Consider the following 23,419-nt stretch of genomic DNA (forward strand, 5'->3'; position numbering starts at 1 on the left):
CTGGTGTTGTCCTCCACTGAAAAAGCTAAGCTTCAACCTTCAGGCTCTCATTGAGTATTTTTTAATGTCACACTGCAGTTGCCCTACTACTTTGGTTGGGGCCTAGTAACGGTGTCTGCCGCTCCTTGGTGTTCTCCTCCAGGTTTTCTTGTCTGAAATTCAACCTTCAGGCTCTCATAAAGTATTTTTAAATGTAACACTGCAGTTGCCCTGCTACCTGGGTTGGGGCCTAGTAATGGTGTCTGCCGCTCCTTGGTGTTCTCCTCCTCCTTGGTGTTCTCCTCCTGGTTTCCTTGTCTGAGCTTCTGGAGCGCCCCCACTGCCACAGGGCCGAGGGGTACCCGGTACCGGGCCTCAGAGTCTCTGTTCTGGGGGTCGTCACGGTAGCTAGGCCCGGTCCGTGGCCCTGCCTGTCAGGGGGATGTCCGGTGAAAGAATGGTGAATGATGGTGTAGTTGTGAAGTGCCGGTCGCAGTAAATAACGAGGACACCAGGTTGCAGTCTCTTTACCTCTTTACTGAAGATCTCTGGGTCCTCAGTCCGGAATCCGGATAACCAGGCTGCGCAAGTCCGGCCGGTCCAATGGCACCTCCAGAGTTCTCTTTGCAGGTAGAAATCTGTGCCTTCCTGCTAGCGCTATGTGTTGTGGTCCTTCCCTGCTGTGCTTACGGAAAGTCCCCACAACTGTTGTGTCTGTTTCTCATGTTCCCTCACAACTCGATTAGATGATGTTCTGCTAATCCTCCGTCCCTCCCGGTGTTATGGTTGGGACGCACCCGTATGACGGGTAGGCTCGGAGCTCTTCCGGGACCCTAGAGTCGCCCCTCTCCACAAGTTGCCCCCTATGTCTTCTTAGGTGATTTAAGTGAGACAGCCCGCCTATGACTGACTGTCCTGCCGTTGGTTTGAAGTATTGCTTGGAGCTAGATATATAAATACTTCCTCGGCATTCCGGCCGCCAGTTGTGCGCCTCAGTAGGATGTTGCCTCGGTCTTACAGCACGACTCCTACTGGTATTCTCCTTGTTGCTTTGATCTCGTTTCTCACTCAGCACAATATATCTCGCTTCTGATCCTTTCTTAGGGCACCGCCGCTATGCTGAGCAGGCACGGTCCCGTGACGTTCTTCCTTGTTGCCAGGCCTCTGTCAGGGTCCCAAACCTGACAGAAACCCTACCGAATCTTCCCCCACAACACCCGCTGCCACAAGGTGTTGCCTGGTTCCAACCCAGTCAGCTTTGTGAACTAACTTCCTGCCTGACCCCCAGTTTACCCACACGGTGAGGAGTGGCCTAATAAATAGCACCCTTAGCTCCCCCTGGAGGCCCGACTGTGAAATGTATTGGTGTATGTGATACCTGGTCAGATGAACTCCTTCAGTGCCATCAGACGTACCATAGCTCCCCTTATTGGCAGAGCTTCAGTACTGCAACGACCAGGACTCTGGGGCGCTGCACTCCCCCCCGGTTAAATCCAGTACTCCGGGACTGGGAAGAAAACAACAATACAGGTTAGCAAAAGACATACAATTTTTGTGAGTGCAATAACAATAAGCATATCTGAACAGAGCTTCCCTTTATGGGAGGTGAGGACACTTGAACATTACAAACATGGTTAAATACTTCGAATAACTTAGTATAAATAACTCTTCTTACCCAACCGGGTATTCTACTTTAGTGCAAATTCTTGAACAATAATTCAACATTGCCTTTAAGGACGTACACTCTGCATCCACAAAAGACCTTCTTATAATCACATTATAAGGCAATTAACTTCATTCTCCTTCTTTGAGTCTGCAGGACCGCCTGTCCTAACGGCTCCAGACCTACTGCCTCTCCCTTCTATGCAGGACCGCCCCGTTCAGCCCGGGCCTACTGCCCTTCCACCACTATACACAGTATAGAACATATCATCTTTCATTCAGTTTAGGATCAACAGGCCATCTCTGTATGGCTCCTAGGAGGACTCACCAACTAACCCCATCCGATTTCACTTTCTGTCCTCATTCTCCCATCAACATTATCAAACACTTTTCACAATTAACTAGTTGGTTACATTTAACGTTTACATATCAACATTATTTCTTTCTTCAAAAACATCATCACCACTTCACTGTTTTAAGGCAGTACTTCTCGTAAGTGCAACATATGGACATCCCCTTTAAGATGGGGCCAAGTCTTTACGAGGTAGCACAGCTTCTTCAGCTACCAGTCCGTACACAGTAAGAACTCCGGTGCGGTATCTTCACAAAGAGTCCTTCTTTTGTGTAAAACCAGTAAGGAGCACCTTTAAGAAGGTGCAACTATTTACAAAGAGTTTGTATCATGCACTGTTCATGATTCCAGCAGTTCTTTTCAACAAGAAACAAAAAGTAGAAAAACAATCAAAAAGCAATAGGGATCCCGGGTCAACAAAGGGATCCCTTTAAGAGTTAACCCTGGACGGGTTTTAGCAGCAACGTAGCAGAAAACAAACAGTTTGAAGAACTATTTACATCTTCGTGGTATCGAGGTTTACCCTCATAGTAGGATGCATGACATCAGCCGATGGTGGACGTCTCCTGACCATACAGTCTTCGGCCCCTGGTCCACGGCTGATGTAGCGTCAGGCTGTTCTGTCTCTTTCCAGTTCTCCCATTGTAGAATCAGGTACTGCTTATATTGTTCCCAAGTGAGCACGGCAATGGTGTGACCTTCTTTCCGGACTCCATCCGACCCAATTCGGGGGGCCTCCCACCGGAGAATTACTCCCTCCGAGCTCACATCTACGAACTCCCCCGCCTGGGTCGGTGGCAGAGGTACCAGCCTCCCCACCGCGCCGGGGGATAACACCCCCAGCTCCGCCGAGCGGAAACGGTTATTGTTGGGGTGAGGATCGGTTGCGGGAGCGGGATCGAGTGGGGGAGCAGGAGCGCCTTCCATACCTGCGCCTGATGTGATTCCACCGATGTCGATCCGGTCCGTTGACGAGGACGCTGGAGTCGGCTGCAGCCCGGGCCACGGCTCTTCCTCTGCGGCCTCCGGATGCGGCTCCGCTCCCCATGGCTCCTCCTCTGCTGGCTCCGATGTCGGGATAGGTGGGCTCAGCTCCCCTGTCACCGGCTCCAAGGAGTTCAGATTCTCCCGCTGCGGTGGTCGCGGGTCCGCCTCTGGTGGATGAGGGCAAGCCGGGACCACTTCGCTGTCGTTCGGGCACTTGCTGATCATCATCGCTGTCTGATATTCGGTGGCAGTTCATGCACCTGGCTCCGCCATTTCTCCGAGGTTGAGCTCCTTCTTCACCTCGTTCCCGCCATTGCAAATCAGGGGGCGGTTCTCCTCGGTTGCTGGGTAGATCGTCCTCTCGCAGTAGGAGTCGGAGGGGGCGGTCGCTACTTCTGGCGCCGCTTTGGTAGTCTCCTCCCATGGCACGCCCTTCTTCTCCCTCTGCGCTCCCTGTGGCGCTGCAATGGCGGCGGTTTTGGCGGGAACTTCTGGCGGCAAGTGACAACACACAGCCCTTGTAATAAAGCACAGTCCAAGCACGACAAATCACAGTTCCAAGGCACACATGACCTGATTCTTCAGGCTTAAGTAGATCCTGTTCGTGATGCCAAAATGGAGCGCCCCCACTGCCGCAGGGCCGAGGGGTACCCGGTACCGGGCCTCAGAGTCTCTGTTCTGGGGGTCGTCACGGTAGCTAGGCCCGGTCCGTGGCCCTGCCTGTCAGGGGGACGTCCGGTGAAAGAGTGGTGAATGATGGTGTAGTTGTGAAGTGCCGGTCGCAGTAAATAACGAGGACACCAGGTTGCAGTCTCTTTACCTCTTTACTGAAGATCTCTGGGTCCTCAGTCCGGAATCCGGATAACCAGGCTGCGCAAGTCCGGCCGGTCCAATGGCACCTCCAGAGTTCTCTTTGCAGGTGGAAATCTGTGCCTTCCTGCTAGCGCTATGTGTTGTGGTCCTTCCCTGCTGTGCTTATGGAAAGTCCCCACAACTGTTGTGTCTGTTTCTCATGTTCCCTCACAACTCGATTAGATGATGTTCTGCTAATCCTCCGTCCCTCCCGGTGTTATGGTTGGGACGCACCCGTATGACGGGTAGGCTCGGAGCTCTTCCGGGACCCTAGAGTCGCCCCTCTCCACAAGTTGCCCCCTATGTCTTCTTAGGTGATTTAAGTGAGACAGCCCGCCTATGAATGACTGTCCTGCCCTTGGTTTGAAGTATTGCTTGGAGCTAGATATATAAATACTTCCTCGGCATTCCGGGCGCCGGTTGTGCGCCTCAGTAGGATGTTGCCTCGGTCTTACAGCACGACTCCTACTGGTATTCTCCTAGTTGCTTTGATCTCGTTTCTCACTCAGCACAATATATCTCGCTTCTGATCCTTTCTTAGGGCACCGCCGCTATGCTGAGCAGGCACGGTCCCGTGACGTTCTTCCTTGTTGCCAGGCCTCTGTGAGGGTCCCAAACCTGACAGAAGCCCTACCGAATCTTCCCCCACAACACCCGCTGCCACAAGGTGTTGCCTGGTTCCAACCCAGTCAGCTTTCTGAACTAACTTCCTGCCTGACCCCCAGTTTACCCACACGGTGAGGAGTGGCCTAATAAATAGCACCCTTAGCTCCCCCTGGAGGCCCGACTGTGAAATGTATTGGTGTATGTGATACCTGGTCAGATGAACTCCTTCAGTGCCATCAGACGTACCATAGCTCCCCTTATCGGCAGAGCTTCAGTACTGCAACGACCAGGACTCTGGGGCGCTGCACTTCAACCTTCAGGCTCTCATTAAGTATTTTTAAATGTAACACTGCAGTTGCCCTGCTACCTGGGTTGGGGCCTAGTAACAGTGTCTGCCGCTCCTTGGTGTTCTCCTCCTCCTTGGTGTTCTCCTCCTGGTTTCCTTGTCTGAGCTTCAACCTTCAGGCTCCCATAAAGTATTTTTAAATGTAACACTGCAGTTGCCCTGCTACCTGGGTTGGGGCCTAGTAACGGTGTCTGCCGCTCCTTGGTGTTCTCCTCCTCCTTGGTGTTCTCCTCCTGGTTTCCTTGTCTGAGCTTCAACCTTCAGGCTCTCATTAAGTATTTTTAAATGTAACACTGCAGTTGCCCTGCTACCTGGGTTGGGACCTAGTAACGGTGTCTGCCGCTCCTTGGTGTTCTCCTCCTCCTTGGTGTTCTCCTCCTGGTTTTCTTGTCTGAGCTTCAACCTTCAGGCTCTCATAAAGTATTTTTAAATGTAACACTGCAGTTGCCCTGCTACCTGGGTTGGGGCCTAGTAACGGTGTCTTCCGCTCCTTGGTGTTCTCCTCCTCCTTGGTGTTCTCCTCCTGGTTTCCTTGTCTGAGCTTCAACCTTCAGGCTCTCATTAAGTATTTTTAAATGTAACACTGCAGTTGCCCTGATACCTGGGTTGGGGCCTAGTAACGGTGTCTGCCGCTCCCTGGTGTTGTCCTCCACTGAAAAAGCTGAGCTTCAATTTCAGGCTCTCATTGAGTATTTTTTAATGTCACACTGCAGTTGCCCTACTACTTTGGTTGGGGCCTAGTAACGGTGTCTGCCGCTCCTTGGTGTTCTCCTCCTCCTTGGTGTTCTCCTCCTGGTTTCCTTGTCTGAGCTTCAACCTTCAGGCTCTCATTAAGTATTTTTTAATGTCACACTGCAGTTGCCCTACTACTTTGGTTGGGGCCTAGTAACGGTGTGTGCCGCTCCCTGGTGTTGTCCTCCACTATATAAAGCTGAGCTTCAGTCTTTAGGCTTTCGGCCTATAGTATCAGATATTAAACTGCATTTGGCCTTCAACTTTGGTTGGGCCCTATTAACGGTGTGTGCCGCTCCCTGGTGTTGTCCTCCACTGAAAAAGCTGAGCTTCAACCTTCAGGCTCACATTGAGTATTTTTTAATGTCACACTGCAGTTGGCCTGCTACTTTGGTTGGGGCCTAGTAACGGTGTCTGCCACTCCTTGGTGTTCTCCTCCTCCTTGGTGTTCTTCTCCAGGTTTCCTTGTCTGAGCTTCAACATTCAGGCTCTCATTGAGTATTTTTTAATGTCACACTGCAGTTAGCCTACTACTTTGGTTGGGGCCTAGTAACGGTGTCTGCCGCTCCTTGGTGTTCTCCTCCACTGAACAAAGCAGTGCCGCCTGTTTACTCCTGTTACCAATTTTGAACTTTATTTGGCCCACTTTATTACTTGGGCCTACTAACTGTGTCAGCCTCTCATTACAGTTGTCCTCCACTGAACAAAGCAATGCCGCCTGGTTAGTCCTGTTACCAATTTTGAACTGCATTTAGCCTACTTTATTCTTTGGCCCTATATCTGTGTTTCCTCCTCATCCTGCCCATTGCCCAGCCACTGCTAGATGAGTCTGCTGGTACATTGACCCAGACCACTACATTCCCCTTGCACTCTGCACAGCCATAATCTGACCCTGTTGAAAGTAAGGTTCCCCTTCCCGCATGCTATACCACCTTACACAGGGACAAAGAGGAAGGTGCAGATGAAAGTGCAGGTTCCTTCATCAGGTGGGGGGGCATACTCGTTGGCGACGTCACTGGCACAGGGCCCCTCATAGTACGCAAAAGTGTCGCTACCGGTGGGAGGCGCCCCCGCCGTGAAAACACACCGCCGTACTGTGAGGGGCCCTGTGCCAGTGCCAATGCGAACGAGTGGGCCCCCCTGCTTGCTCAGGATCACAGCACTTGCAACGTTGAAATACTTACCTCTCCCTGCTCCACCGCCGTGACGTAGCCCACGTTTCCTGGGCCCACTAAAAACTTTAACCAGCCCTACCCCCCACAACTTCAGCCAAATGACCCCCAATTTCCAATGCCTAACTATTATTATAAAGTAAATTAATATTGACAAGCTTCAGTAACAAGAATGGATGTTTTGGCCATTAAAATGGGCACTGTAGGTGTTTTACTGGCCTCCACTCACTGCCGACTATGCTTCCCCATTGACTTGCATTAGATTTCGTGTTTCGGCCGATCCACGACCCCGACTTTGCAAGAAGATCGGCCGATTTCACTCGACTCGACTTTTGACAAAGTCGGGTTTCGCAAAACCCGACTCGACCCCAAAAAAGTAAAAGTCGCTCAACCCTATTCGCAGCCTAACCATAACCTTCCTCATAACAGCTTTCTTGTAGAACATTTGTAGCTTACAACTGTTTTCAATTTTTTTCCAAAAAGAAAGAAAATGCCATAGCCATGCAATGTTCTTGTTAATCAGCCATGACAAAATAAGCAAAATGAACAAATAAACCCATTATGCTAGCAGAGATTGCTGAGGAAGGTTACATTTGGCTCCAGACTCCTAAAGGTACCGTCACACTTAGCTACGCTGCAGCGATCTAGACAACGATCCCGATCGCTGCAGCGTCGCTGTGTGGTCGCTGGAGAGCTGTCACACAGACAGCTCTCCAGCGACCAACTATGCGAAGTCCCCTGGTAACCAGGGTAAACATCGGATTACTAAGCGCAGAGCCGCGCTTAGTAACCCGATGTTTACCCTGGTTACCAGCGTAAACGTAAAAAAAAAAAACACTACATACTTACATTCCGGTGTCTCTCCCCCGGCGCTGTGCTTCTCTGCACTGTGTAAGGCTACCTTCACACTGGTGTTAACTGCAATACGTCGCGATGCGTCGTTTTGCCGAAAAAAACGCATCCTGCAAAAGTGCTTACAGGATGCGTTTTTTCTGCATTGACTAACATTAGCGACGCATTTGCCACGCATTGACACACGTCGCAACCGTCGCATGCGCGGCCGGAACTCCGCCCCCACCTCCCCGCACTTCCCCGCGCCTCACAATGGGGCAGCGGATGCACTGGAAAAATGCATCCGCTGCCCCCATTGTGCGGTGGAGACAACGCTAGCGTCGGTCGCAGTGCGTCAGGCCGGGCCCGACGCTTGTGTGAAAGTAGCCTAAGCGCCAGCCGGAAAGCACAGCGGTGACGCCACCGCTGTGCTCTGCTTTCCGGCCGGCGCTGACACAGTACGGGAAGCACAGCGCCAGGGGACAGACACCGGAATGTAAGTATGTAGTGTTTGGGTTTTTTTACGTTTACGCTGGTAACCAGGGTAAACATCGGGTTACTAAGCGCGGCCCTGCGCTTAGTAACCCGATGTTTACCCTGGTTACCAGTGAAGACATCGCTGAATCGGCGTCACACACGCCGATTCAGCGATGTCTACGGGAGATCCAGCGATGAAATAAAGTTCTGGCCTTTCTGCTCCAACCAACAATGGCACAGCAGGATCCTGATCGCTGCTGCCTGTCAAACTCAACGATATCGCTAGCCAGGACGCTGCAACGTCACGGATCGCTAGCGATATCGTTCAGTGTGAAAGTACCTTAAGGGTTCAGCAAACATTCACCCAGCAGCATAAACCCAAACTGCATGTGCCTCATCTTCCAGAAGAGGATTCCAGATTCTTTTGGGTACCTCCTCCTACTTAGCAAGCCAGAAAAACACAGATTCCTTAGACAAATACGTGTATATTTTGGAATAATTTAATGCCAAATGTGGATCTCAGACCTGAATAGTAAACATTCAACATGATAAAGGCATTGTACACCTCAGAATATCAATAAGCATACAGAAAGAAGCTTTGTTACCAGTAAAAATCAATGTACAGTACATATAAAATGCACTAATAAAGAAGTGAAATTGCTGATTAATCCTTCAAGGGGAAGAACAGTCCCAGTTCAAAATGGCTGACTTACCTGTGGTTCCAGATGTGTAAATATACAAAGCTGGAGAACTTGGTTTAATGGCGGACCTATAGGACTCAGGAATGGGCTCTTCAGGGGCGGCATCTATTTTGACAAGTAAACTTGGAACCCCTTCAGTGGGAGAGTCTCTGCTCATGTAGAACACCTGGACCCCATCTTCTATCAGAGCGGGCAGCACAGCTTCTACAGCATCCTTCAATTCTTCACATAAAAAAAAAATTATATTATGTAGCAATTAACCATTTATTTCCAGACTGAAATAACCAACTTTTTAAATGATCTATGAATGCAAAAGCTTCCTATATACATATGTTATACATCAAATAAATAATAGTAACAGAGGCCTGAGAGAAACAGCAGTCCAGACTAAAATATGCTGCAATTACAGTGTGTTTTTCATGAATATCCAAGAGTTAAACTTCATTTCATTTCAATTTGTCAAGATTTCTAATTGGCTATGTGCACAGGACCTCTTTTTCAGGTGGTTTCCACTGTAAGATCCACTCATGGCAGATGCAGCCCTTAAAAATCAGTCAGGGGTGGACACAGACAGCAGGTTGGTGGCCCCTGTGTAAGAAATGTGTCTGGGCCCCCTCCCTCCCTGGTTAGCTGCTTATGATGAGGGCAGTCTGGCAGTGGGACCCCTGGAGCCTCGGGCTCAGAGAAACAAGCCAGATTGCCCTCATTATTACTGCCCTGCAAGCAGGGGCGTACATAGCAATCTCATGGCCCTATAGAAAAAGGACCTCTCCACCCCTCTAAAAAATATATTTATTTATATTTTTTCCTGAGTTAGATATATATATATATATATATATATATATACTGTGTGTGTGTGTAATCTATATATATAATTGTCTAAGGGTTTTTCCGTCTGTCTGTCTGTCTCTCCTGGAAATCCCGCGTCTCTGATTGGTCGAGGCCCCCAGGCCTCGACCAATCAGCGACGGGCACAGTATCGACGTAGATGTCATAATGGTTGCCATGGCGACGATGATGTCATAAAGGTTGCCTCGACCAATCAGCGACGGGCACAGTCTGCTGCGAATTCTGGAATCATCATTGTCCATATACTACGGGGACATGCATATTCTAGAATACCCAATGCGTTAGAATCGGGCCACAGTCTAGTATGTATATATATATATATATATATATATATATATATCTATATATATAATTGTCTCAGGGTTTTTCTGTCTGTCTGTCTGTCCTGGAAATACCGCGTCTCTGATTGGTCGAGGCCGCCAGGCCTCGATCAATCAGCGATGGGCACAGCGTGGCGACGATGATGTCATAAAGGTTGCCTCGACCAATCAGCGACGGGCACAGTCTGCCGCGAATTCGCCTCGACCAATCAGCGACGGGCACAGTATCGATGTAGATGTCATAATGGTTGCCATGGCGACGATGATGTCATAAAGGTTGCCTCGACCAATCAGCGACGGGCACAGTCTGCCGCAAATTCTGGAATCATCATTGTCCATATACTACGGGGACATGCATATTCTAGAATACCCGATGCATTAGAATCGGGCCACAGTCTAGTATATATATATTAATACAGCATATATCCGTTGGTATTCAGTTCTGCCGGCTCCAGCGCAGTCACACTTGCAGTCAGGTGACAACTAGTGTCAGCTACAGTATGTCAGTGACTAGAAAATTGCAGATGTGGCTGACACGCTAGTTTGCTCATGACAGCGAGTGTGCAAAGTGCAGACTCGTGGTTACATGATGACTGTTGGAATCGGCAGAGCCTGACCATGTACAGTTAGGTCCATATATATTTGGACAGAGACAACATTTTTCTAATTTTGGTCATAGACATTACCACAATGAATTTTAAACAAAACAATTCAGATGCAGTTGAAGTTCAGACTTTCAGCTTTAATTTGAGGGTATCCACATTAAAATTGGATGAAGGGTTTAGGAGTTTCAGCTCCTTAACATGTGCCACCCTGTTTTTAAAGGGACCAAAAGTAACTGGACAATTGACTCCAAGGCTATTTCATTGACAGGTGTGGGCAATCCCTTCGTTATGTCATTCTCAATTAAGCAGATAAAAGGCCTGGAGTTGATTTGAGGTGTGGTGCTTGCATTTGGAAGGTTTTGCTGTGAAGTAAACATGCGGTCAAAGGAGCTCTCCATGCAGGTGAATCAAGCCATCCTTAAGCTGCAAAAACAGAAAAAACCCATCCGAGAAATTGCTACAATATTAGGAGTGGCAAAATCTACAGTTTGGTACATCCTGAGGAAGAAAGAAAGCACTGGTGAACTCATCAATGCAAAAAGACCTGGGCGCCCACGGAAGACAACAGTGGTGGATGATCGCAGAATAATCTCCATGGTGAAGAGAAACCCCTTCACAACAGCCAACCAAGCGAACAACTCTCTCCAGGAGGTACGCGTATCAATATCCAAACCTACCATAAAGAGAAGACTGCATGATAGTAAATACAGAGGGTTCACTGCACGGTGCAAGCCACTCATAAGCATCAAGAATAAAAAGGCTAGATTGGACTTTGCTAAAAAACATCTGAAAAAGCCAGCACAGTTCTGGAAGAACATTCTTTGGACAGATGAAACCAAGATCAACCTCTACCAGAATGATGGAAAGAGAAAAGTATGGCGAAGGCGTGGTACAGCTCATGATCCAAAGCATACCACATCATCTGTAAAACACGGCGGAGGCAGTGTGATGGCATGGGCATGCATGGCTGTCAGTGGCACTGGGTCACTAGTGTTTATTGATGATGTGACACAGGACAGAAGCAGCCGAATGTATTCTGAGGTATTCAGAGCCATACTGTGTGCTCAGATCCAGCCAAATGCAGCCAAACCGATTGGTCATCGTTTTATACTACAGATGGACAATGACCCAAAACATAAAGCCAAAGCAACTCAGGAGTTTATTAACCCCTCTGTGACCTTAGACGTACTATCCCGTCGAGGTGACCTGGGCCTATCTGACCCTCGACGGGATAGTACGTCATAGCCGATCGGCCGCGCTCACGGGGGGAGCGCGGCCGATCGCGGCCGGGTGTCAGCTGCATATCGCAGCTGACATCCGGCACTATGTGCCAGGAGCGGTCACGGACCGCCCCCGGCACATTAACCCCCGGCACACCGCGATCAAACATGATCGCGGTGTACCGGCGGTATAGGGAAGCATCGCGCAGGGAGGGGGCTCCCTGCGGGCTTCCCTGAGACCCCCGGAGCAACGTGATGTGATCGCGTTGCTCTGAGGGTCTCCTACCTCCCTCCTCGCCGCAGGTCCCGGATCCAAGATGGCCGCGGCATCCGGGTCCTGCAGGGAGGGAGGTGGCTTACCGAGTGTCTGCTCAGAGCAGACACTTGGTAAGCCTGCAGCCCTGCACAGCAGATCGCAGATCTGGCAGAGTGCTGTGCACACTGCCAGATCAATGATCTGTGATGTCCCCTCCTGGGACAAAGTAAAAAAGTTAAAAAAAAATTCCCCACATGTGTGTAAAAAAAAAATAAAAAAAAATATCCTAAATAAAGAAAAAAAAAAAAATTATTCCCATAAATACATTTCTTTAGCTAAATAAAATAAAAAAAAACAATAAAAGTACACATATTTAGTATCGCCGCGTCCGTAACGACCCAACCTATAAAACTGCCCCACTAGTTAACCCCTTCAGTAAACATCGTAAGAAAAAAAAAAAAAAAACGAGGCAAAAAACAACGCTTTATTACCATACCGCCGAACAAAAAGTGGAATAACACGCGATCAAAAAGACTGATATAAATAACCATGGTACCGCTGAAAACGCCATCTTGTCCCGCAAAAAACGAGCCGCCATACAGCATCATCAGCAAAAAAATAAAAAAGTTATAGTCCTGAGAATAAAGCGATACCAAAATAATTATTTTTTCTATAAAATAGTTTTTATCGTATAAAAGCGCCAAAACATAAAAAAATGATATAAATGAGATATCGCTGTAATCGTACTGACCCGACGAATAAAACTGCTTTATCAATTTTACCAAACGCGGAACGGTATAAACGCCTCCCCCAAAAGAAATTCATGAATAGCTGGTTTTTGATCACTCTGCCTCACAAAAATCGGAATAAAAAGCGATCAAAAAATGTCACGTGTCCGAAAATGTTACCAATAAAAACGTCAACGCGTCCCGCAAAAAACAAGATCTCACATAACTCTGTGGACTCAAATATGGAAAAATTACAGCTCTCAAAATGTGGTAACGCAAAAAATATTTTTTGCAATGAAAAGCGTCTTTCAGTGTGTGACAGCTGCCAATCATAAAAATCCGCTAAATAACCCGCTATAAAAGTAAATCAAACCCCCCTTCATCACCCCCTTAGTTAGGGAAAAATAAAAAAATTAAAAAATGTATTTATTTCCATTTTCCCATTAGGGTTAGGGTTAGGGTTAGGGCTAGAGTTAGGACTAGAGTTAGGGCTAGGGTTAGGGCAAGGGTTAGGGCTAGGGTTAGGGCTAGGGTTAGGGCTAGGGTTGGGGCTAGGGTTGGGGCTAGGGTTAGGGCTAGAGTTAGGGCTAGGGTTAGGGCAAGGGTTAGGACTAGGGTTAGGGCTAGGGTTGGGGCTAGGGTTAGGGCTAGGGTTAGGGCTAGGGTTGGGGATAGGGTTAGGGCTAGGGTTAGGGCTAGGGTTACGGCTAGTGTTAGGGCTAGTGATAGGGCTAGGGTTATTGCTAGGGTTAGGGCTAGGGTTAGGGTTGGGGCTAGGGTTGGAGCTACAGTTAGGGTTGGGGCTAAAGATAGGGTTAGGGTTTGGATTACATTTACGGTTGGGAATAGGGTTGGGTGTGTCTGGGTTAGAGGAGTGGTTAGGGTTACCGTTGGGATTAGGGTTAGGGATGTGTTTGGATTAGGGTTTCAGTTATAATTGGGGGGTTTCCACTGTTTAGGCACATCAGGGGCTCTCCAAACGGGACATGGCATCCGATCTGAATTCCAGCCAATTCTGCGTTGAAAAAGGAAAACAGTGCTCCTTCCCTTCAGAGCTCTCCCGTGTGCCCAAACAGGGGTTTACCCCAACATATGGGGTATCAGCGTACTCAGGACAAATTGGACATCATCTTTTGGGGTCCAATTTCTCCTGCTACCCTTGGGAAAATACAAAACTGGGGGCCAAAAAATAAGTTTTGTGGGAAAAAAAAGATTTTTTATTTTCACGGCTCTGCGTTGTAAACTGTAGTGAAACACTTGGGGGTTCAAAGTTCTCACAACACATCTAGATAAGTTCCTTGGGGGGTCTAGTTTCCGATATGGGGTCACTTGTGGGGGGTTTGTACTGTTTGGGTACATCAGGGGCTCTGCAAATGCAACGTGACGCCTGCAGACCAATCCATTTAAGTCTGCATTCCAAATGGCGCTCCTTCCCTTCCGAGCTCTGTCATGCGCCCAAACAGTGGTTCCCCCCCCACATATGGGGTATCAGCGTACTCAGGACAAATTGATCAACAACTTTTGGGGTCCAATTTATCCTGATACCCTTGTGAAAATACAAAACTGGGGGCTAAGAAATCATTTTTGTGAAAAAAAAAAAAGAATTTTTATTTTCACGGCTCTGCGTTGTAAACTGTAGTGAAACACTTGGGGGTTCAAAGTTCTCACAACACATCTAGATAAGTTCCTTGGGGGGTCTAGTTTCCAATATGGGGTCACTTGTGGGGGGTTTGTACTGTTTGGGTACATCAGGGGCTCTGCAAATGCAACGTGACGCCTGCAGACCAATCCATTTAAGTCTGCATTCCAAATGGCGCTCCTTCCCTTCCGAGCTCTGTCATGCGCCCAAACAGTGGTTCCCCCCCACATATGGGGTATCAGCGTACTCAGGACAAATTGGACAACAAAGCTTGCGGTCCAATTTATCCTGATACCCTTGTGAAAATACAAAACTGGGGGCTAAAAATCATTTTTGTGAAAAAAAAAAAGGAATTTTTATTTTCACGGCTCTGCGTTATAAACTGTAGTGAAACACTTGGGGGTTCAAAGCTATCAAAACACATCTAGATAAGTTCCTTAGGGGGGTCTACTTTCCAAAATGGTGTCACTTGTGGGGGTTTTTAATGTTTAGGCACATCAGGGGCTCTCCAAACGCAACATGGCATCCCATCTTAATTCCAGTCAATTTTGCATTGAAAAGTAAAATAGCGCTCCTTCCCTTCCGAGCTCTGCTATGCGCCCAAACAGTGGTTTACCCCCACATATGGGGTATTGTCGTACTCAGGACAAATTGCACAACAACTTTTGTGGTCTAATTTCTTCTCTTACCCTTGTGGAAATAAAAAAATGGGGGCGAAAAGATCATTTTTGTGAAAAAATATGATTTTTATTTTTACGGCTCTGCATTATAAACTTCTGTGAAGCACTTGTTGGGTCAAAGTGCTCAACACACATCTAGATAAGTTCCTTAAGGGGTCTACTTTCCAAAATGGTGTCACTTGTGGGGCGTTTCAATGTTTAGGCACATCAGGGGCTCTCCAAACGCAACATGGCGTCCCATCTCAATTCCAGTCAATTTTGCATTGAAAAGTCAAATGGCGCTCCTTCCCTTCCGAGCTCTGCCCTGCGCCCAAACAATGGTTTACACCCACATATGGGGTATCAGCGTACTCAGGACAAATTGCACAACAATTTTTGGGGTCCAATTTCTTCTCTTACCCTTGGGAAAATAAAAAATTGGGGGCGAAAAGATCATTTTTGTGAAAAAATATGATTTTTTATTTTTACGGCTCTGCATTATAAACTTCTGTGAAGCACTTGTTGGGTCAAAGTGCTCACCACACATCTAGATAAGTTCCTTAGGGGGTCTACTTTCCAAAATGGTGTCACTTGTGGGGGTTTTTAATGTTTAGGCACATCAGGGGCTCTCCAAATGCAACATGGCGTCCCATCTCAATTCCAGTCAATTTTGCATTGAAAAGTCAAATGGCGCTCCTTTCCTTCCGAGCTCTGCCCTGCGCCCAAACAATGGTTTACACCCACATATGGGGTATCAGCGTACTCAGGACGAATTGTACAACAAGTTTTGGGGTCTATTTTCTCCTGTTACCCTTGGTAAAATAAAACAAATTGGAGCTGAAACAAATTTTGAGTGAAAAAAAGTTAAATGTTTATTTTTATTTAAACATTCCAAAAATTCCTGTGAAACACCTGAAGGGTTAATAAACTTCTTGAAAGTGGTTTTGAGTACCTTGAGGGGTGCAGTTTTTAGAATGGTGTCACACTTGGGTATTTTCTATCATATAGACCCCTCAAAATGACTTCAAATGAGATGTGGTCCCTAAAAAAAAATGGTGTTGTAAAAATGAGAAATTGCTGGTCAACTTTTAACCCTTATAACTCCGTCACCAAAAAAAATTTTGGTTCCAAAATTGTGCTGATGTAAAGTAGACATGTGGGAAATGTTACTTATTAAGTATTTTGCATGACATATGTCTGTGATTTAAGGGCATAAAAATTCAAAGTTGGAAAATTGCGAAATTTTCAAAATTTTCGCCAAATATTCGTTTTTTTCACAAATAAACGCAAGTTATATCGAAGAAATTTTACCACTATCATGAAGTACAATATGTCACGAGAAAACAATGTCAGAATCGCCAAGATCCGTTGAAGCGTTCCAGAGTTATAACCTCATAAAGGGACAGTGGTCAGAATTGTAAAAATTGGCCCGGTCATTAACGTGCAAACCACCCTTGGGGGTGAAGGGGTTAAAGCAAAGAAGTGGGATATTCTTGAATGGCCAAGTCAGTCACCTGATCTCAACCCAATTGAGCATGCATTTCACTTGTTAAAGACTGAACTTCAGACAGAGAGGCCCACAAACAAACAGCAACTGAAAACCACCGCAGTGTAGGCCTGGCAGAGCATCAAAAAGGAGGAAACACAGCATCTGGTGATGTCCATGAGTTCAAGACTTCAGGCAGTCATTAACAACAAAGGGTTTTCAACCAAGTACTAAAAATGAACGTTTTATTGAAAATAATTGAATCTGTCCAATTACTTTTGGTCCCTTTAAAAACAGGGTGGCACCTGTTAAGGAGCTGAAACTCCTAAACCCTTCATCCAATTTTAATGTGGATACCATCAAATGAAAGCTGAAAGTCTGAACTTCAACTGCATCTGAATTGTTTTGTTTAAAATTCATTGTGGTAATGTCTATAACCAAAATTAGAAAAATGTTGTCTCTGTCCAAATATATATGGACCTAACTGTATATATTATATTATATGCCTGGTATCTGTATCATCTGGGATCTGCTTTATTCATTGCCTACGGAACTGATGGAAGTACCCGAGCGCATCATTCAGCAGCTCTATAGATAATGAATAGAGCAGAGGTTGAGCATGCACAATTCTGCTCCATTCAGGACAGAGCCCTGTTCTCAAAATCTCTGGGGGGCCCAGTGATCGAATCCCCAGTGATCAGCAAGTTATGCACGATCCGATGGATTACATATACCGTACATACATACATACAATATATAAAAAAATTAGTCTGCACTCTGCTATATAGAAGAGGGTGCTGGTGTAACGGACAGAAAGTCCTCAGTAACATTAATAAAAATATACACCGCACTCACGGATGGAATATATTGCAAACCATATAGCAATTTATTTATGTACATACATATCAACGGTAACACTGCAATTATATGCAATAAAAGCGTATTTAAATGATGTTTCAAACCCAACCGGGTTCTTACTCATATACCGCTTGTATTGATATGTAGTAACTTAATTGAGAGTGTCTCAGCCGAGACAGAATATTGTGTTCAGCAGTTATGCTATATATGCTGTTGGAAGAATCCAGATGGGGGCTAGCTGTCGCTAGGTAGGAGAACCTGAAGGCAGAATGGTGACGAGCGGCGCTCCCGCGCCCTGCTGTGATCGCGGTGTGCCGGCGGTACAGGGAAGCATCGCGCAGGGAGGGGGCTCCCTGCGGGCTTCCCTGAGACCCCCGGAGCAACGCGATGTGATCGCGTTGCTGCAAGGGTCTCTTACCTCCTATCCCTGCAGACCCCGGATCCAAAATGGCCGCGGGGCTGCATCCGAGTCCTGCAGGGAGTACTTCCGGGTCCACAGCAGGCGCCGGCCAGCCTGCAGCACTGGAACTCAGATCGGTGATCTGACAGAGTGCTGTGCAAACTGTCAGATCAACGATCTGTGATGTCCCCCCCTGGGACAAAGAAAAAAGTAAAAAAAAAAATTTCCACATGTGTAAAAAAAAAATTCCTAAATAAATAAATAAATAAAAAAAATTATTCCCATAAATACATTCTTTATCTAAATTTAAAAAAATCAAACAATAAAAGTACACATATTTAGTATCGCCGCGTCCGTAACGACCCCACCTAAAAAACTGTATCACTAGTTAACCCCTTCAGTGAACACCGTAAAAAAAAATAAAAAAAAACGAAGCAAAAAACAACGCTTTATTCTCATACCGCCAAACAAAAAGTGGAATAAAATGCGATCAAAAAGACGGATACAAATAATCATGGTACTGCTGAAAACAACATCTTGTCCCGCAAAAAACGAGCTGCCACACAGCATCATCAGCGAAAAAATAAAAAAGTTATAGTCCTCAGAATAAAGCGATGCCAAAATAATTATTTTTTCTATAAAATAGTTTTTATCGTATAAAAGCGCCAAAACATAAAAAAAATGATATAAATGAGGTATCGCTGTAATTGTACTGACCCGAAGAATAAAAATGCTTTATCAATTTTACCAAATGCGGAACGGTATAAACGCCTCCCCCAAAAGAAATTCATGAATAGCTGGTTTTTGGTCATTCTGCCTCACAAAAATCGGAATAAAAAGCGATCAAAAAATCTCCCGTGCCCGAACATGTTACCAATAAAAACGTCAACTCGTCCCACAAAAAAAAAGACCTCACATGACTCTGTGGACTCAAATATGGAAAAATTATAGCTCTCAAAATGTGGTAACGCAAAAAATATTTTTTGCAATAAAAAGCATCTTTCAGTGTGTGACGGCTGCCAATCATAAAAATCCGCTAAAAAACCCGCTATAAAAGTAAATCAAATCCCCCTTCATCACCCGCTTAGTTAGGGAAAAATTTAAAAAATTTAAAAAATGTATTTATTTCCATTTTCCCATTAGGGTTAGGGTTAGGGCTAGGGTTAGGGCTAGGGTTAGGGCTAGGGTTAGGGTTAGAGTTAGGGCTAGGGTTAGGGCAAGGTTTAGGGTTAGGGCTAGGGTTAGGGCTAGGGTTAGGGTTAGGGCTAGGGTTAGGGCTAGGGTTAGGTTTAGGGTTGGGGCTAGGGTTGGGGCTAGGGATAAGGCTACATTTAGGGTTGGGGCTAAAGTTAGGGTTAGGGTTGGGGCTAAAGTTAGGGTTAGGGTTTGGATTACATTTACGGTTGGGAATAGGGTTGGGATTAGGTTTAGGGGTGTGTCTGGGTTAGAGGTGTAGTTAGGGTTACTGTTGGGATTAGGGTTAGGGGTGTGTTTGGATTAGGGTTTCAGTTATAATTGGGGGGTTTCCACTGTTTAGGCACATCAGGGGCTCTCCAAACGCAACATGGCGTCCGATCTCAATTCCAGCCAATTCTGCGTTGAAAAAGTAAAACAGTGCTCCTTCCCTTCCGAGCTCTCCCGTATGCCCAAACAAGGGTTGACCCCAACATATGGGGTATCAGCGTACTTGGAACACATTGGAGAACAACTTTTGGGGTGCAATTTCTCCTGTTACCCTTGGGAAAATACAAAACTAGGGGCTAAAAAATAATTTTTGTGGAAAAAAAATTATTTTTTATTTGCATGGCTCTGCGTTATAAACTGTAGTGAAACACTTGGGGGTTCAAAGCTCTCACAACACATCTAGATGAGTTCCTTAGGGGGTCTACTTTCCAAAATGATGTCACTTGTGGGGGGTTTCTACTGTTTAGGTACATTAGGGGCTCTGCAAATGCAATGTGACGCCTGCAGACCATTCCATCTAAGTCTGCATTTCAAATGGCACTCCATCCCTTCCGAGCCCTCCCATGTGCCCAAACGGTGGTTCCCCCCACATATGGGGTATCAGCGTACTCAGGACAAATTGGACAACAACTTTTGGGGTCCAATTTCTCCTGTTACCCTCGGGAAAATACAAAACTGGGGGCTAAAAAATAATTTTTGTGGGAAAAAAATTTATTTTTATTTTATTTTTACGGCTCTGCATTAATGGGGGGTTTCAATGTTTAGGCACATCAATGGCTCTCCAAACGCAACATGGCGTCCCATCTCAATTCCTGTCAATTTTGCAGCGAAAAGTCAAACGGCGCTCCTTCCCTTCCGAGCTCTCCCATGCGCCCAAACAGTGGTTTACCCCCACATATTGGGTATCAGCGTACTCAGGACAAATTGTACAACAACTTTTGGTGTCCAATTTCTTCTCTTACCCTTGGGAAAATAAAAAATTGGGGGCGAAACATAATTTTTGTGAAATAATATGATTTTTTATTTTTACGGTTCTGCATTATAAACTTCTGTGAAGCACTTGGTGGGTCAAAGTGCTCACCACACATCTAGATAAGTTCCTTAGGGGGTCTTCTTTCCAAAATGGTGTCACTTGTGGGGGGTTTCAATGTTTAGGCACATCAGTGGCTCTCCAAACGCAACATGGTGTCCCATCTCAATTCCTGTCAATTTTGCAGTGAAAAGTGAAACGGAGCTCCTTCCCTTCCGAGCTCTCCCATGCGCCCAAACAGTGGTTTACCCCCACATATTGGGTATCAGCGTACTCAGGACAAATTGTACAACAACTTTTGGTGTCCAATTTCTTCTCTTACCCTTGGGAAAATAAAAAATTGGGGGCGAAACATAATTTTTGTGAAATAATATGATTTTTTATTTTTACGGTTCTGCATTATAAACTTCTGTGAAGCACTTGGTGGGTCAAAGTGCTCACTACACATCTAGATAAGTTCCTTAGGGGGTCTTCTTTCCAAAATGGTGTCACTTGTGGGGGGTTTCAATGTTCAGGCACATCAGTGGCTCTCCAAACGCAACATGGCGTCCCATCTCAATTCCAGTCAATTTTGCATTGAAAAGTGAAATGGCGCTCCTTCACTTCCGAGCTCTGTCATGCGCCCAAACAGTGGTTTACCCCCACATATGGGGTATCGGCGTACTCAGGACAAATTGTACAACATTTTTTGGGGTTTATTTTCTCCTGTTACCCTTGGTAAAATAAAACAAATTGGAGCTGAATTAAATTTTGTGTGAAAGAAAGTTAAATGTTCATTTTTATTTAAACATTCCAAAAATTCCTGTGAAACACCTGAAGGGTTAATAAACTTCTTGAATGTGGTTTTGAGCACCTTGAGGGGTGCAGTTTTTAGAATGGTGTCACACTTGGGTATTTTCTATCATATAGACCCCTCAAAATGACTTCAAATGAGATGTGGTCCCTAAAAAAAAAATGGTGTTGTAAAAATGAGAAATTGCTGGTCAACTTTTAACCCTTATAACTCCCTAACAAAAAAAAATTGTGGTTCCAAAATGGTGCTGATGTAAAGTAGACATGTGGGAAATGTTACTTATTAAGTATTTTGTGTGACATATCACTGTGATTTAATTGCATAAAAATTCAAATTTGGAAAATTGCGAAATTTTCTAAATTTTCGCCAAATTTCCATTTTTTTCACAAATAAACGCAGGTGATATCAAAGAAGTTTTACCACTATCATGAAGTACAATATGTCTCGAGAAAACAATGTCAGAATCACCAGGATCCACTGAAGCGTTCCAGAGTTATAACCTCATAAAGGGACAGTGGTCAGAATTGTAAAAATTGGCCCGGTCACTAACGTGCAAACCACCCTTGGGGGTGAAGGGGTTAAAAATGCAAGAGTCTATTGCTACATCCACAATAGTATTTGGTCAGTATTTTACCTCAGTATTTGTAAAGATAAAATCAGGAGTGGGTGATAAATACAGAAGTGGTGACGTGATTCTATTATACTTTTCCTCTGATTGTTCCACTTCTGGTTTTGACTTACAAATACTGAGGTAAAATACAGACCAAATACTAAATGTGTGTCTGTAGTCTGAAATGGTGAAACACAAATGATTATTTTTAATTAGTGTTTTATTGTGTAGTAGTTGCAAAGTAAGTAAACACACATTTATCAAGCAAATTACTGTAATTATTGGTGTAAACTAAGTTCCAAAAAGTAGCAAATTGCACACAAATTGCAGAAAGATGTAGACTGCACAAAAGTTTCAATTTCTTTGCCATGCTTTGCCACAACTTCTAAATAAAATTTGTTAAGCTTAACACAAGAAAATATTGCACAGTTTGGCAGAAATCTGGACCAGATTTATTTAGCTGTGTATATTGACTATCGGGGAAGCATCTATCTTCAAACCTATTTTCTGCTCATTGGATTAGTGATATGAAAAAAAAAATTACAGAATGAGTTTCATTTACCCTCCGCCGTGTCTGTTGCCAGAGCAAGGAGTGTGGGTAAAGTGGAGGCCACCGTAATTCAGTGCAGCAGGGGAGGCGGCGTCAGGGGGCGTCAGCCAGGTCTCAGTGAAGGCCAGGAAGGAAAGGTTGCGGGAAGTAAAGAGATTGTGGATCACGTGGAGCTTGTTGCAGACAGAGCGGGCATTCCAAAGTGCCCCAGAGAGAGGAAGCAGGGGGGTGGGGGTCAGTTGCACAGGTTTTAAGTGAGAGGGATTGCGGTAGTCTCTCATAGTATGAGAAGGATAGGGGTGAGGATTAGAGTTGAGCGACTTTTACTTTTTTCGGATCGAGTCGGGTTTCACCTACAGTGCCTATTTTAATGTCAAAAACATAAATTCTTATTATTTAAGCTTGTCCATCTTAATTTACTTTATAATAATAGTTAGGCATTGAAAACTGGGGGTCATTTGGCTAAAGTTGTGGGGGGTAGGGCTGGCTCAAGATTTTCGTGGGCCCAGAAAATGCGGAATACGTCACGGCGGTGGAGCAGGGAGAGGTAAGTATTTCAACTTTGCAAGTGCTGTGATCCTGAGCAAGCAGGAGGGGCCCACTCATTCGTAGGAAGGTGCAGATGAAAGTGCAGGTTTCTTCATCAGGTGGGGGGGCATACTCATTGGCGACGTCACTGGCACAGGGCCCCTCATAGAACGGCGGTGTGTTTGACGGCGGGTGGCGCCTCCCACTGGCAGAGACACTTTTGCGTACTATGAGGGGCCCTGTGCCAGTGACATTGCCAACGAGTATGCCCCCCACCTGATGAAGGAACCTGCACTTTCATCTGCACCTTCCTCCTTGTCCCCGTGTAAGGTGGTATAGTATGCGGGAAGGGGAACCTGACTTTCAGCAGGGTCAGATTCTGGCTGTGTAGAGTGCTAGGGGAATGTAGTGGTCTGGGTCCAGCAGACTCATCTAGCAGTGGCTGGGCAATGGGCAAGATGAGGAGGAAACACAGTTAGTAGGCCCAAATAATAAAATAGGCTAAATGCAGTTCAAATGTGGTAACATGACTAAACAGGCGGCATTGCTTTGTTCAGTGGAGGAAAACTGTAATGAGTGGCAGACACAGTTAGTAGGCCCAAATAATAAAGTGAGCTAAATGTGTGCCAAAAAATTGTTCATAAATAAACAGGTAGCATAGCTAGGTACAGGGGTGGGCTCCTCTGCTGAGTAGCAAACAGTGGTAGTAGGCGCAAAGTATTAACTG

General features: G+C 45.8%; 1 protein-coding gene across 1 annotated transcript in view; it reads right to left on the bottom strand.

Annotated features, from left to right (window-relative positions):
• The window catches only part of LOC143775622 (long-chain fatty acid transport protein 2-like), a 370,792-nt gene that overhangs the window by 298,259 nt on the left and 49,114 nt on the right, over window positions 1–23,419 (bottom strand). Inside the window, exon 3 of the mRNA XM_077263969.1 lies at window positions 8,710–8,919. Within this exon, the coding sequence (XP_077120084.1) occupies window positions 8,710–8,919 (210 nt within the window). The remainder of the gene's footprint in view (window positions 1–8,709; window positions 8,920–23,419) is intronic.

This window comes from Ranitomeya variabilis, chromosome 5 (genome assembly GCF_051348905.1).
Source record: "Ranitomeya variabilis isolate aRanVar5 chromosome 5, aRanVar5.hap1, whole genome shotgun sequence".
NCBI lineage: Eukaryota > Metazoa > Chordata > Amphibia > Anura > Dendrobatidae > Ranitomeya > Ranitomeya variabilis.